The sequence below is a fragment of the Macaca fascicularis genome, chromosome 1, assembly GCF_037993035.2.
Source record: "Macaca fascicularis isolate 582-1 chromosome 1, T2T-MFA8v1.1".
NCBI lineage: Eukaryota > Metazoa > Chordata > Mammalia > Primates > Cercopithecidae > Macaca > Macaca fascicularis.
The window spans coordinates 103,095,309-103,110,775 of record NC_088375.1 but is presented as its reverse complement, the minus strand read 5'-3'; the positions used below and the strand labels follow the sequence as shown (position 1 = coordinate 103,110,775).

The 15,467-nt window shown below is 50.3% G+C and overlaps 1 protein-coding gene across 3 annotated transcripts in view; it reads left to right on the top strand.

Moving 5' to 3' along the window:
- Positions 1 to 675: 675 nt before the first annotated feature.
- KIRREL1 (kirre like nephrin family adhesion molecule 1) overlaps positions 676 to 15,467 on the top strand; it is a 105,291-nt gene continuing 90,499 nt past the window's right edge. For 2 of the 3 annotated variants that reach the window (XM_005541346.5, XM_005541345.5), the window contains exon 1: positions 996 to 1,079. In XM_005541346.5, the coding sequence (XP_005541403.1) occupies positions 1,028 to 1,079 (52 nt within the window). In that variant the 5' untranslated portion in view covers positions 996 to 1,027. Of the gene's footprint in view, positions 864 to 995; positions 1,080 to 15,467 lie in introns of those variants that run through there. The other variant, XM_074040107.1, reaches the window with a different exon arrangement.

Here is a 15,467-nt window from a genome sequence, read left to right as displayed (position 1 = left end):
ACTGTGCCTCTTCCAGGCCGTTAAGTCCTCCAACGCCTAGCCGTGCTAGACCTTGACTGGGTGAAGCCAAGGCAGGTCAAAGAGACAGCTCCCATTCACCAGCTCGGGCTTTTGTAGGTGGGGAGAGGCATGCATGCCTCTCCCCTCTCCAAGCATTCATTAGTCAATTGAGAATTCTTAATTTGGGGAATCTAGGGGTTAGGCTTTGGGTGTGGAATTTAAAAAGAAAGGTCTTTATGTTTATTTAACTCCCTGCCCCCCACCCCACTCCTAGACACACACACGGAAACACACACACACACACACACACACACACTCTCTCTCTCCCCCCGCCCCCATCACATCCTCTGAGCTAGAGGCTGATGTCCCTCAGCCCATGTTCCTCCTTCACTGCTTAGTTCCATAGCCTGCGACCAAGATTGCGTCTATAAATGGGAAGGGGTGGGGTGGCCAGGGGTCCTGTTGTGCCTGCCCCAGAACCCACGACGGTCACGTTTTTCACCCCCTTTTGCCTTTGCCCTCAATTCCTTTCTCTCTTTGCTCTCCTTCCATCTCAGTTCCAGCGAGGGGTGTGCATGTGTGCCCGCGCGTTGGGGGAGGCGGGGGCAGGGGGAGGGCTCGTGGAGGGAGGTGCCGTCGGAGGGAGAGTAGACGTCAGGCGGAGGGAGGGAGGGAGAGAGGCAGGCAGGGAGGCAGGGAGGGAGAGAGGGAAGGAAGAGAAGGGGAGAGAATGGGGGAGCAAAGACCGAAAGAGACCCAGAGAGATAAAGCTTGAGAGGAGAAATAATTAAACGGGGAGGGCGACCAGAACGAGAAAAAGGACGGGGAGGAAAGAGAGATAAAGAGAATCGGAGGGCAGGGAAGTGAGTTTGTGCGCGTGAGTGTGTGCGCGCGCGCGTGTGTGCAGGGGCGGGCGCGGGCGGGCGGGGGGCGGGCTCCAGGGCTCCCCTCCTCCCCAGCCCGCTCCTCTGGCTCGCTCGCCAACTCCGGGCCCCAGCCGCGGGCGGGCGCACGGCGGGCGGACAGCATGCTGAGCCTCCTCGTCTGGATCCTCACTCTCTCCGATACTTTCTCCCAAGGTAAGGGCCCCCAGCCCGCCCCCGGACGCTCGGCTTCCCCCCGGGGCCAGGGCACTGCTCCCCGCTAGAGGAGTGCTGGGGTGCCCGGCCGCCCGCGGCCAGTCCCTGGGTCCGGACGCCACGAGGCGGGGGCTCGGTCCGGGCTCAGAGCCCTGGGGGAGGGGGCGCTGAGTAACGGGGTCTGGGGAGAATGAGTTTGCCGTTGATTTGCCCAACTTGTTTCCTCTGGCTGCGCGGGAGAACCAAGCATTGGGGCCGCGAGGGCTGGAGGTCCGAGTGAAACCGGGAACCGAACGCTTTCTCTCGCAGCCCTACAGTCCCTCGTCCTCTGAGGCCGGGGTTCCGGACGCTTGAGTCCAGGCTAAGGGGAAGGCTGGAATTTCGAATTTCGGGCTAGGGGGTGAGCGAAAAGCTGAGTCCCACCTCCCGAAGATGTTGCTAAGGGGATTCCCCCTACTCCAGCCCAGCCCCTCGGGGGTCTGAGTCTGAACCACGACTCCAGACTGCCTGGGGCTGCCCCCTCTAGAGGAAGGGAGGGGTGTCTCGGCGCCTCTAGTGGGGATTTGGAACCCCTGCCCGCGGAGGCTCTGGGTGGACAGTGGAGTTCCAAATACAGCTTCAGGCCCGCTTGATACAGTGGGGGGAACTCACGGGGGCGGGGGCGGAGGCGGTGGGGGGAGGGGGCTGACACTCTACTTGGGCTCAGGAAAGTGTTGCTGTCTGGGGCTTATTTGGAACTGGCAGGGGAGAGGCTGGGAGATGAGGGAGGTGGTTGAGAGAGATGAGGATGTCAGTGTATCCTGGGCAGGGCTGGGGTTGGGGGAGGGAAGAGGGCTGAGGGAACCAAGGGTCCAGACTGCAGCAGGGACTGGGGTCTGTGGGAGTTGGTTCTTGCCTGCCAGGTCTGACTCTAAGGAAGACTGAATCCTGCTGAGCTCCCTCCCTCCCCAAAAAAGGAGCTGACACACAGAAATTGACACACAAACACGGTAAAACATTCACAGACACTGAGACAGACTACTCACCTACTGAGACGGAGACATCCCCACAAACATCCTCCACACTGAGACAGACACATATACACAAAGACACTGAGACATCTGAGGAAGACAGATTCCTCCCCCAGATCGGCACACACTCACGCCTTCATCCACCCGAACATTACAAGTATACACAGTACATGTATGCAGGCGTTTACAAGGACAGGACACACGCTCGCACGGAAACCAACCCTCTAGCAAACAAAGAAACTTGAACAGACATTCATATGGGCAGACACCTATGGAGACGTACAGACTGCAGATGGAGGAGGTGGTCTCTTTTAGGGGGTGTCTGGGAATGGATCTGGGTAGAACAGCCTCAGGCATGATTGCCCTGCTCTGTGTTCCCTTCCTGCATTTGTAGGTGGGGTGTTACGCTGGACCTTTCCTGTCCTTGCCAGGTCTCTTCCCAGCTCCGAAGGCAAAGCCTGGCTGAGTTGGTGGGGCCAGTCTTGATTCATCTCTCCGCACAGGGCACCCATGCCCGCCCCCCAGCACACACTATGATATAGGAAGGGCACACATCTGTGGTGTGAGCCAAGAGTGGGAGGTGGTGCTAAGGGAAAGGAGGAGGCCTGGCCCTGGGGTTGGCAGGCCAGGCCAGCCACTTGGCAGAAAGTTGGGAAGATGACTTAAGTTGACTGTTCAGCCAGGCTGTTGGCGTCGGGGAGGAAGGGGGTAGGCCATGGTGGTGGTGGAGGGGGGTCATGGTGGTGGTGGAGGGGGCCCCTGGGTCAGTATTGGTCTATGTTGGGGGCAAGCTTATGTCTGCCCCTTTCTTACAGCCTTACGTGTCAGCAACGTGGATACAAATGAGTGTTAAGGAACAAAAGCAGCAGTTAGCAAATAGGAGAGACATGTGGATTGAATTGGAGACAGAAAGAAGTGTGTGCTGTGTGCCTTTCTCTCTTTGGAAAGGAGTGAGTGGCTAGGGAATGCTGAGCTCCCACTTCTCGGCTCCAACAGGGGTGAAAGCAGGACCTGGTGAAAGTATCTGGGGTGGGGGGAGAGGATACCAGAGAAAAGAAAGGGAGAGACGAGACAGGAGGGGAGGGGAAATCACTAGTGAGTGTTGGGGGAAGCTTGGCAAGGGACTGGGGAGGAGGCAGAGAGGGAAGGAGAAGGGGTCTGGGGAGACTGGGACACACGTGGAGGTGGAGTGCTTGGCAGGACCCCCTTTCCTTAGCCTCCATCCTCAGAAAGGAGTTCTAGGTCAGGGACTGGGGCACGGAGAGAAGAAACGGAGGGGGGCGCTACAAGAGGGAGGAGGGATGATGGTGGGGAAATGGGGGTGGGGGAGTAGGTGTCAGCAGGAAGCCATAGAATTGAGGGGAGCAGAGAGGAGAGGGGAAGGGGAGATACAGCCTAGGCTGAGAAATAAAAATCGCATTTTAAAGAATTTCAATGGGCTTCATCAATTTTCATTTTTCACTAAATAATTTTCTGTATCTTATCTAAATGAAAACCATTATCCTTCCCCCCGTTTCCATCATGCGCCGGCTCCACAGACTGATTGCGCCGAAAATTGAAATATTTATTCATTTTCTGGGAGATTTTCTCGCTCCCTAGTCTCGGGGAGGAGAAATTGAAAAAGAAAGATTATAGCTAATCAGAGCAATGTGGGATGACAGGCCGGCTCGGGGCGGGAGCTGCCTCCAGAGGGGGGATGGATGTGGGGGCAGGAGAAAAATAAGCCCATCCAGCCCCCAGAGCTCCCCCTGGAATTCCTGCCACAGCTTTTGAGGGGAGTAAAGGGTAAAGGGAAGAGGCCCGAGGGCCTCCTAAATTCCCAGGATTCAACTCCCTGAGTACAGCTGAATCCTGGCAGAGAACAGCAGGTCTGGAGAGTAGCTGGGCTCTCCCCTCCCGGTGCTACACATAGACACATAGACACACTTCAGATATTCCATTTCTGCCCAGAGCAGGGCACTGAGGTTGGGGAAGAGTCAGGGGAGACATGGCAGAAACCAGGACACTGGGTTCCTCTCCTTGACCTTGACTGGACTCCACTTTCTGCCATCTACTCACTTACACCCAAAGGGAGGGTGTGAACCAAGTACTCAGTGCCTCAGCCCTGGGCCCCAGAGCACCCGCTCAGGAGGAGGAGGCGGCAGCACCCAGGCCTTCTCGCCTCCGCTCCTTCCCACAGGTGAGTGGTTGGTTGTTCTGGCTCTGCCTTTGGTGCTCCAGTGAGATGGGAGGAGGAAGCCCCACCTCTGCCCCCCTTACTCCTCTAGGACCTCTTTACATCCTTGCAGGGACTAAGTCTTAATTTCTTTTATTCTATAGTTTCTGGCACAGTGCTAAGCATGTGGTAAGTGCCCCTTAAATATTTGATCAATTGATTGATTTGATGAGCGTGCTGCAGTGCTGGAAAGAGGCAGCATTCAATGGCGATTAAATCACAGACTCGCATCCAGCTCCCACCTCCACCATTTGGTAGTCGTAAGCTTGAACAAGTCATGTACCTTCTCTGTGCCTCAGCATGCTCTTCCAGAAGTGAGGATAGAAGTAATACCTCATAGGGTTGTGGTGGCACTTGAATATGTTAATCCACGTAAAGTACATGGAACTGTGTCTGGCACAGTGAGAAGTGCTCAGTAAATGCTTGCTATCTTGACTTTGAGGTGAGACATAGATAGATAGGCAACCGAGTTGTCTGCGCTTCCTTTTCTTCTCCTTATGATTCTTTGTGGTGTGTGTGTGTGTGTGTGTGTGTGTGTGTGTGTGTGTGTGTGTTTTCTAGCCCCAGCTGCCCAGATTCTTGGTCCTGGGCTTAAGTAAGCGCCATCTTTGTATCTCTCATGGAAAGAACTGTGTTGTGGCAGACCCAGAAGGGGAAACTGACCCCCTCCTTGGAGACCTCAGAAAAGATCTGGGGAAGGGATTTGAGGAGAGAGAGCAAAAGTGGAGGAGGATGGCATTTGAATGAGAAGGAACCAGAACTCTTGTGTGAAATGAGGAGGGACACTAGCCCCGAGGTGGCAGCATTTCAGAGTCTGGAAACAATATGGATCATTTATTGAACCCTGTGTTAACTACTTCATATGCATTATCTAATTTAATCTATTCTATGGCCCACTGAGATTGGCTTTGTGAATTGTCCCCATTTCACGCATGAGAAACTGAGATTTATTTATTTATTTTTAGATAGGGTCTTGCTCTGCCGCCCAGGCTAGGGTGCAGTGGTGTGATTATGGCTCACTGCAACCTCTTCCTAGGCTCAAGCTATCCTCCTACCTCAGCCTCCTAAGTAGCTAGGACCACACACACCTGGCTAATTTTTTTTTTCTTTTGGAGAGATGGGTCTTGCTAGGTTGCACAAGCTAGTCTCAAACTCCAGGGCTCAAGCGCTCCTTCCACCTCGACCTCTCAAAGTGCTGGGATTATAGGTGTGAGCCACTGTACCTGGCCAAGAAACTGAGGTTTAGATACATTAAGTATATTATTGGTAGTTGTAGGAACCAGCTGATGCCACAGCCTGCACCCTTCTCCTTTGCCAGATCCTATATGCCAGCAGAGACTGATGCTGGGCTGGGACAGGGATTTTCCTGGTCCATAGCAGAATGAGAACTAGGAAGAAAAGGGAGTGAGTTTTTCATAAAGGTAAACTCATTCGAATTTGAAAAAACAATCCTTTATTCTGAGATTCTGCCCTACATTTTTTGGTGTTAAATTGTTTTTCTTTGATGATATGATAAATCTAGTAAATGACTAGATTTTTTCAAGGGCTTGGCAAATAAAAAGGTTTGTTTCTAATATTAAACACAGCCTTACAGGTCCATGAACTACAAATTTGGAAATTACTCTTGTTCCATGCAAGGCTGACTACTGGAGAGGCCCAGAGCCATACAGAGGCAAGAGAAGCACTGAGAAGGGGTCTAGGGGATAATCCTGAGACCAAGATCTCCCCTAGTGTCAGCTTTCAAATTTGGTCCCTGGTAGGCTGCTAGGATTGGAGGCTAGGGTCTTAGATGGCTTGTTCTAACCTCCCTGGGGAGGTTGTCAACCCTCCTTCTTAGCCTGTGCCCTGGGGAACTGCCTGGCCTAGGGTGGTGAAAAGCAACTGTAGGAGGTCAACTCCATACCAAAGCATCAAAATTACCTTTTATTGAATTCCTACAGTGTGCTTTTCAGGTTAATGTTATTCCCATTTTACAGTTAAAGAAACCACAGTTGAGAGTTTAAGTAACTTGCTTAAGGGCATACCCGAGGTGTTAGATCCCAGATTCAACCCCTCTTTTGTCTCCCTACTAAGGGCCATGGGTGCCTTCAACCTGCCCAGAAGAGCCACACCCTGCCTCTCTTAGAGTTAAGGCAGCTGTGGAAGGATAGGAGGGAAGCCTAGGCCTTTTTTCCTCTCCTGGTGCCTCACTCAGCTCAGCCCCCTTCCCTAGTTCTCAGCCCAGAAATTCCAAGGCCACATCTATCTCCCTGCCTTGCTTTGATGATCATTTGTGAAGCAAAACTTAGATGTCGGGATACATGTTTTAATCAGTGGGGCTGGGACCAGTAAATAATGCCCCTTGTCAGAAGGAGGTTTGGAAAGCCTCAATCCTTTTCCTCCTGCCTTTAGAGTCTTTTATCTTTGTACCTGTGTATGGTGCTTGTCAATTTTAGCAACTTTTTACATGTACCATTTGATAGATACAATCATCCTATGATGTAGGCAGGGTAGTTGTTTCTCCATTTAATAGATGAGAAGCAGAGACCTAGAGAAGTTAAAGAAATTGCAAAGGGGTGGCGGTTGGTATGGAGGGAAGAGATGGGGACAAATTCCTTAATCTCCCCAATTTCTGGGAGATGTTTCCATCTGAGGCTAGAGACATTTCTCTTCATATGTCCAGAGATGAGAAAGCTGTGCCCCTTCCCAACCTACCAGTTCCTGTCTGGTTTCTTCCCAGGGCCTCTGGATCAGTTTACTTGGCAATCTCCTGGAGCGTGCTTTGACCTGGAAAAGGATGGGGGTGTGGGGGTGGGTTGTCAGCAGTAGAGGAGAAAGAGGCTGTCATGTCCTTGATCCTCAAATGTGAAACCAGGGAGCAGGAAGAGGCAATTTCAGAAATCAGGAAAAATACTGGGCTCTGTCAGAGTGGGGGTGAAAGCTGTTCACTTTTGTGAAGGGCAGTTTTGTATTTTGCATATATTAGTAACTAATTTAATACTGACAATAATTGTTGAAGTTAGGTGTTATCCCCGTTTTACAGATGAACAAACAGGGATCCAAAGAAGTTAAGCAGATTGTCCAAGATGATCCAGCTAGTAAGTGACACAGCCAGAACTAGAACCCAAGCAGGGAAGTTGGGGTGGGGGCTGAGGATAACTCCTAGAAGGAAGACTGCACGTCTGCCTATTCTGCATTACTGCTGCATGCAAGGTGTGGATGCAGTCTCACTGCATGCGTACGCATATATATTTACACGTGTCTTCATAGTGCAGCTATATATGCAACCACTTCTTATCCCCATCCCCGTACACATCTGGACAGATATCTCTCATCTGTACCCCAGCCCTTTCAGTCACCAGGGCACTAGTGTGCAACAGTAGTACATTTTTGTGAGTCATTTTTCTTCTAGCCATAGCAGCCCTCCTGTGTCTTTAAAGGCATTACTTTTTGCCTTGCCTTGCATGCTCTGCATCCTCTCTGATAGATGCACAAACTGAGATTATGGAAGTTGAGAAAGAAGCTTGGGGTTCCTCATTCTGTAACACTGGTGCCTCTCCATTCTGTAGCTCCAGCTCTTATATCTTCCCACATCTGACTGTCAGACAATGCGAACCTGATTAAGTTCTTGGAGCATCCAGGATAAAAGCTGCTCTAGCTCCCAGACACCACTGAAGATGACACTTTTCTTTCTTCTTTCTCTCCCACTTACTCTCCCTCTATCAGCTGACTCCATGCTCCCAGCTTGTCCTTCCCTCCATGTTTAATTTATTCAGCCACTTTTATTAACCTCTGTTGTCTCCAGGGATTGCAGTCCTCATCCCTCTCTGCCCTCCTTGAGCCCATTTAACAAAATAGGGATCGTATTGAAATAAATGAGCCTTGCAGCCAGCCAACCTTCTCAAGATTAAGGGTCTTAAATCCAGGGGTAGAAATCTCCAGAACTCTCTAGCAAATTCCATTAGTTTCCCAGGACAGAGTGCTGCCGCTTTATTCCTTTTGTGGTCTGGCTCTGGAAGGTGATGAGAGACTCACCCAGAATGCTGCGGGTCTTGGGTTTTGAGGCAGGGAAGGGATAACAGGAACCCGAGTGTCTGGAGGTATACACTGTGCCCAACAGGTTTATCCCAGGAGGCTGTCCTCTCCTAGGCCCACTTCGGAATTGACTAGGCCGTTGGATGCCTTTTATCTCTGCCCCTTCTTTCCTTCTGAGGCAGTCTGAGGAATATATCCGAACTGAAAGATGTGTGGAAAGAGGAAGGACTTTTGTTCCTTCATTCAGCGGAAGAGAATTGTGTGCTTACTGTGTGCCGGGCTCCAGTGTTGCAAAGTGAATAATGTACTAGATCTCTGCCCTTGAAGGTCTCATTTTGTGATTTCAGTGCAAATTACCTAATCTCAGAAGGCCTCAGTTTTCTCTTTCTCCAAGTGGGGAGAATTATTATTTTTTAATCATAAACTGTACATTATTATATGCAAAACATACTGGTAGGCATTATGTGGACCAAAAAATATGACAGCAGGTGGTCCTTCCCTTTTAAGAAACTAAGATATACATACATGAAGACTGCTGGTGGTGCAAGGTGTGGAGTCATTGGTGCCATGATAGCAGTGTGCAGGTCAGAGCTGGAGAGTCCAGAGAAGGGAGTTTGCTGTGGACTGAAGTGAGCAGGAAGGGCTCCATGGAGGAAGTGGGGCCCAAGGATGGACAGGACACGCATGTGGCAGGAAGAGAGAGAGCCTTACCAGACAGGCCAGATTTCCTGAACCAAGATATTGTTGCTGGGATGTGTGGGGGACACTGAGGCCGTTTGGACTGAGGATTTGGGTTGGTTTGGGAGAAGTAGATGAGATGATCCAGAACGGTAGAATGGGGACAGACTGGAGGAGGCCTGGAAAAGCCAGGCTAAAGGCTTCTTACAAAGAATCCCCTGTAAGAACTAGAGAGCCATGGATTTCTGTTTTTTAAGCAGACAAAGCGTGTGTTAAAAACAGGTATAATCCCCATCTCATTTCTCACCAAAGTCTCCCCTCCTCTTAAACACTTCCTCTACTGGAGATGCTATAGAAATTTGTAACCCCTCCAATTAAAAACATGAAAAAACAGATAACCAAGGTTTGGCCAGGCAGAAGTGAGCAGAAAACCTTAGAGAAACACCAGTTCTGCCTTGGGAAGTCTCAGATCTGTGACTTGAGCTAGAGAGACTTTGGAAGGATGAGGAAATCTTTTTCTCTGAGAATCCTTCGGTATAAGATAAAGATGCCTGGAGGCAGAGTTCAATGGCAATAACTGCGAGGAAACCTCTGAAGTCTGACTCTGAGGCCAGGCTCTTTGTTACCTGTCCCCGCCAAGCTTAGGCCATGTCTACACTGCCCAGAGTCAAGGGGAGCCATCTGGTTCCATCAGAGGGCCCATCCTGGTTTAGTCCCTTCAGGGTCAATTCTGGGCCATTTCCACTGGTCTGTGGCCTTAGATACATGTGCATTTAGGAGCTGAGCCTAAAGATTCTTAAAACCTCTGCTAGGAAGTGAGCTCTGGTTTTTCAAATGGAGTCCTTTGAAGAGGGTCCCACCAGGGGGGTGAGCGCATGTGTTCAACTTACAAGCATTGTTTTGTTAAATGGCTGTGCTGGGCCTAGGCCTGGGAATGAAAAGGTAGGTAAGATTTAGTCCCTGTTCTTGAGGCCCTCTCAGTATGGTGTGGGAGATGGATGTATAAACACATATTGACAATTTTATAAGATAAAGGTTGTGAGAGAGGTATGTGAAAAATGCTGAAGCCTAACTGTCCAGTGAGGGGGAGCGGAGTAGGGAGGGAGCAGGGGCGGGGAGGGGCCACAGATGTGAGGCTCAGGGGCTGCGGGGCCTCTGGAATGCGGTGCCACGAGATATCCAGGCTCTGGACAATCCTCGATTGTACCCCCTGCTCCTTGTACCCCCTGCTCCGGATGGAAGGAGCCGAGGAATCCGAAGGAGTGAACCCTGGTCCCTCCCAAGGATTATGATTTCCAGGAACAAAGGCAGTTTATATAAAGCACACTTCCCCCAAATCGAATCTCCCAACCTCTTGTGTCCAGTTCCTTACTCTCCACCCCCCACTCCCACCCAATAGAGCTGATTTCTAAATTAACTTTGTCCTTGTAATCAGCTTAGCTGAGTTTTTTTATTATTACTATTTTTCCTCCTCCTTCCTGAATTCTCCTAGGAGCAGCCCGGGGCCCTGCTCGCTCCATTACCCAGCATTGTCAAGCCATGAGGTGCTTTTAACTGCTTCTTCCCATTCGATTCGCTTAACTGGGAGGTTATTAAAAGGAAAGGAGCAGAGATGGGCAGGCAGGGCAGAGGAACAGAGAACACAGTAGAGAGAGAAGGCTTTTCAAAGGAGCGGAAACCCAAGGCTAGGCAGGCTGGCAGAATGAAGCCCCTGAGAGAAGCTCAAGTTTTCATCTTGACTCCCGAGTCATCCAGAAGGACATTTCATCGAGACATTGGGACTCCTGGGTTTTAATCCAAAACCTTGAGGAACTGACTTGCTCCTCTTTGTCTCAGTCCTCCCCACTACTCCCCACTCTCCCTGGAAATCTACCAACTTGACACTGTGGGATGGGACAGGGGACTTCCAGAGGTCCCACACTCCCCTTGATGCCCGACCCTCCCACACACACACTCGTGGCTGGCTGTGCTGCCAGCGCCAGAACCCTCCAGCACTCACCCCCAGGGCAGCTACTTTGTGGTTGATGTTGGATCCCAGACTGACATGCCTATCACACAGCACACATCTGGGAAGTCTCCCTTCACCAGGCAGTGGGCGAAGTGAGAATGCAAGCTCATTTTAATGTCAGTTTGAGCCAGATATAATTAGAAAGGAAAATCTCTGACTTTGCAAAAAAAAAAAACAAAAACAAAAACAAAAAAAAATCGAATGCATTTCAAAGCCAAGTTGAAATGACTTCTGGATTATCTGCACCGCTGCCGCTCTCCATTTATGCAGAAAATCGAGAGGGGAGCCTGTAAAACCTGTGCCTAAGGGATTTAGTTTGTGCACATTGCCTTCGGTTTCATGCCAGGGTCATGTTTTAAGACTGGCCTCTTTCAACACAACCCGGTTCCTGGAATTGGGAAGCACCTAGAGTGACCTCCTCACCAGGGGGCCTGTGGCAGAGTCAACCTCTTTCCCAGAGGGGCTGCTCCTGTGTAATCATGACCAAGTCACTTACTTGGAGCCTCAGTTTTCTCATCTATAAAATGCAAATGATTACGTTTATCTTCGAGGGTTGTTGTGACGATTGAATGAGAGAATCTATATGAAGGAACAGTACCTGGAATACAGTAGGTACTCAATAAATTATAGTTGTTATTAATATTGTACAGTCCTTGCTTTTGACAGTTCAGTCCAAGGCAGATCTTGAGAAAACAGACAATAGAAATGAGAGATGAACAAAGAATAGGCCAAATACAGATCAGACTGTTAACTGGGCCAAGGAGGGTGACCAGTGATGTAGGTAATTCCTGAGCTCTGTTCTCTAGGGTTCAGTGCAGTGGGAACTTTGGGAGGCAGCACAGCGTAATGGAAAGCACTCTGGTTTAGAATTAGGTCTGTGTCTTAGATCTGGAAACTGAATGCCCTTTTGCCCTTTGCGAGTCTCAGTTTCCTTAACTGTAAAACAGAGTGATAGCACCCACTTTCCTCTTTTGTAAGTCCTGGAAAAGCACTCTCAGGACAGTGTACAGTAAGCTTAACCATCATTTTAAACCCTGTCTTTCAGCCAGGCACGGAGGCTCACACGTGTAATCCCAGCACTTTCGGAGGTCGAGACAGGTGGATCACTTTACATCAGGTGTTTGAGACCAGCCTTGCCAACAAAACACAAAAATTAGCCAGGCTACTTTTTGAGCCTGTAGTCCCAGCTACTCTGGAGGCTGAGGTGGGAGGATCACTTGAACGCAGGAGGCGGAGGTTGCAGTGAGTGGAGATGGCGTCACTGCACTCCAGCCTGGGCCACAGAGCAAGACTCTGTCTCAAAAATAAATAAATTAATTTTTTAAAAAGCCCTTTCTTTCCAGGTTTCAACCCAGTATGTTAGAACAGTGATTCTCAAACTTTAACATGCTTACAAAACATATGGGGATGTTGTTAAAATGCAGATTCTGACTCACAAAGTCTGGGGTCAGATGGAAGTTCTGTATTTGCACCAAGCTCTCGGGTGATGCTGATGCTGCTTGTCCTAGGACCACACCTTGAGGTGTTAGGGGATGCTTTCCTTAGAGAAATAGATCTTCAGCGTTCTAATGAGAAACACAAGAAAATAGAATTCATTTAACTGAATTCACTTTTCAGCCCGCTTAGTTGTATAACAGCCCTGATGGATCATTGATTCGGCAGCATTGATATGTTTGTTTTCAGGAAGCAGCTGGTGGGACAAGAGAGTGCACAGAGCTTGCCAGCACGCCCATCCTTAGCCCCAAGATTGACCTATCCAAGCTCCTCCCTGCCACCTCACAAGCTCCATGCCATCCCACCCCACCCTGCCAAGTCTTCACTCAGGCTGCCAGCTGTGGAGTGGAAAAGCAACCTGCTAGTGTGCTGGTGGAAACTCATCCATACCGGAGCCAGTCATTTCCACTTTTTTTTTTTAAAGGAAAAAAGTCCTCATAATTCATCTCTCAATGGGAGATGTGGGGGAAAGCATTTGGACAGAGCTTCTGGTCTGGGCCTTCACCCTGTTGGCTTTGGCTTAAAAACTGGGTCATGAGCAAGTTGGGTGATTTGGGAAGGAAGGTAGGTCATAGACTTAATTGGGTGCATAATTTCGGGGAGCAGTGGGGAACTGTCTCTGGGCAGGACAGCATCTCACACTCACATAGACCTCATAATTGTTCAACCCACATGATGAGCAAACTCACTCTCTCCCGTGTGCAGAACCCCAGGCTGTAGAGGGAGATTCACAGGCCAAAGGAGAGAGACTGCCTGCCTTCAAGGTTCCCCTGATTCTGTGAGAGAAGCCTGGTCCTTATGCATAGTGAATCCTGGCCACTGGGGGAAACAGGAACTCCCATTAATTTTCCTTCACCTTCTCCTCTCCCCGAGAAAATCAACACACATTTAGCTATCTGCAAGTGTGAATGAGAACACAGGCAAAGTACGGATGGGGGTGAGATCAATAGATTGGGCTTCTTGGAACGCAGAACCTGCGGTGAGAAATGAAAGTGGAGTGATGATTCCTGAAACACCTCAAAATGGACTCTCAAAATGCCTCTCTTTAGGTAGGACTGATTTGAACCAACCCAGAGACATCAATGTTTGTCCTTTTTCTGAAGAGAAAGGAATTTCATTAGTACTCTCTGCTCACTCACTTTCATTTCAAATACTCCCCGGCAAGCAGGAAGTTCTTCTTTGTGTCTAATCTGAACCTTTCCTGCTCCTGCATGGAAATTGTCTAATGAGGTATTGTAACTGAATACGTCTCCAGTCTTCTGTATGTCTGGGTAAATAACATTTCCCCCGACAGGTTTATTTTCTCATACTTCAAGGCAAAGCTCCTTATAATAGAGAAGCAAGCCCAGAGAAGTCATAGGCAAGACTGCCTCCTGGGCCCACGTGAGCCCAAGAAGTTTAGCTCATTAGGGGTCAGATTTGCTTTCCAGCAAACCACCAAAGCTGTCCTCCCACAGTATCCCCAGCCAGGGCCAGGAGAACGGTGTTCACAAGAACCTGGCTTAGTCACCGTGCCCTTACCTGTCTAGTGTCCCCTTCTCAGCCGCTCAGAGCAGCTGGGGGCTAGATGACTCCGGTGTCCTTCCCATCGTTTCTAGCCCATGACCTGAGGGTCCCTCCTCCTCTCTCCACGGGAGCCAGGCTGAGAGCAGTGCTGGCATCTGCTGCTGAAGCCAGCATGTAGGAAAGTGGGCATGGGCGTGATGGCAGAGGTAGGCCTGCCCCGCAGCCAGGGCCAGTTTTAGCTTAGGAGCAGGAACGTTTCCTCTTGGAATCACTCAGAGGTGTCCTTAGCCCTGCCTTGCCAGCTTGGATCCCAAGAGAAAGCAGTGTAAGCAGAGAGAGGAGGGGATGGGGTCTGTGGGATGGGGTGCCTGCCTTTGGGGATCTCCTAGTCTGATAAAGGAGTGTGGGCGTTTTCCTGGGATACTGGACCATATAAGTGCAAACTCAACTGTAAACTTGAACTTGAGGCAGGAGACTTGGTTTCTGTCACCAGCTAGCTAATTATAATGGGGGAACATGGGTTCCCATCTTCCCCAGTGTATAAACACCTATAAAGATCATTTAAATAAGGGACGATTTTGGACCCTGTTGTGCATCTGCACAGAAGAGGATAGAAATGACACTGGAGCTGGGTCATCAGTGAGGGAAGTTTCCTCAGAAGGGGTGGAGGGAAGGGAACCCGGGCCCAGGTGGAAGGAGGACACCCGGTGGAGCCCATGAGAGAAGTGAAGACTATTGTTATAGGCGGGCTCCTAGAAAGGGGTGGGGGTGGGGGCAGAAGGAGGTCCCCAGTGAGGGCTGTATGGGCTGGAGGATCTGGAGGCTGAGAGCTGCGGTATGGCTTTGTCAAATGTGGTCCCTGCTGCATTCACGCTGGCCGGGTGACATGCTTTCCACACGCACAGACAGCCCCTGCCAGCCCCGGCACCTCAGGAAAGGACTGGGGTGGAATGTAAGTCCTGTGAAGAAGAAGAGCTCATGTGTCTGGAAGGAGAGTGCAGCATGGGCAGCCTGTCCTGAAGTTAAACCGGGCTCCAGCTTGGAGCCTGCCTGTGGGCAGCCTGGGTTTGCTTGAGGGTAGTGCACCCTTCAAGGGTAGGAGGCTAGGACAGCCATGGCCCGGAGTCATGGAAGTGCAGCTGGCCCTGCGGCTGGCGATCCACCAGCAGCCTCCGTGCCCTGGCTTCTCTCTGACCCCCAGCCAGATGCTCCCTGCTCCTGCTGTCCTTCCCTGTCTGTTGGTCTGTCACTCGGCGGGAGTGAAGTGCGCCCTGCTCCTGAAGCATTTGGAGCTTGATAATTTGTGGATTATAGCTAACTCTCGATAAAGATTCCCCTAATTGCTTGGCTCACCTCAGGTTCTATCATCAAAGCAAGGCCGGGAGGCCCCCCTCTCGCCCTCCTTTTCTTTTTATTATCTCTTAATTAATCATTCTGGCTTTCACACTTAGCAGATAATTACA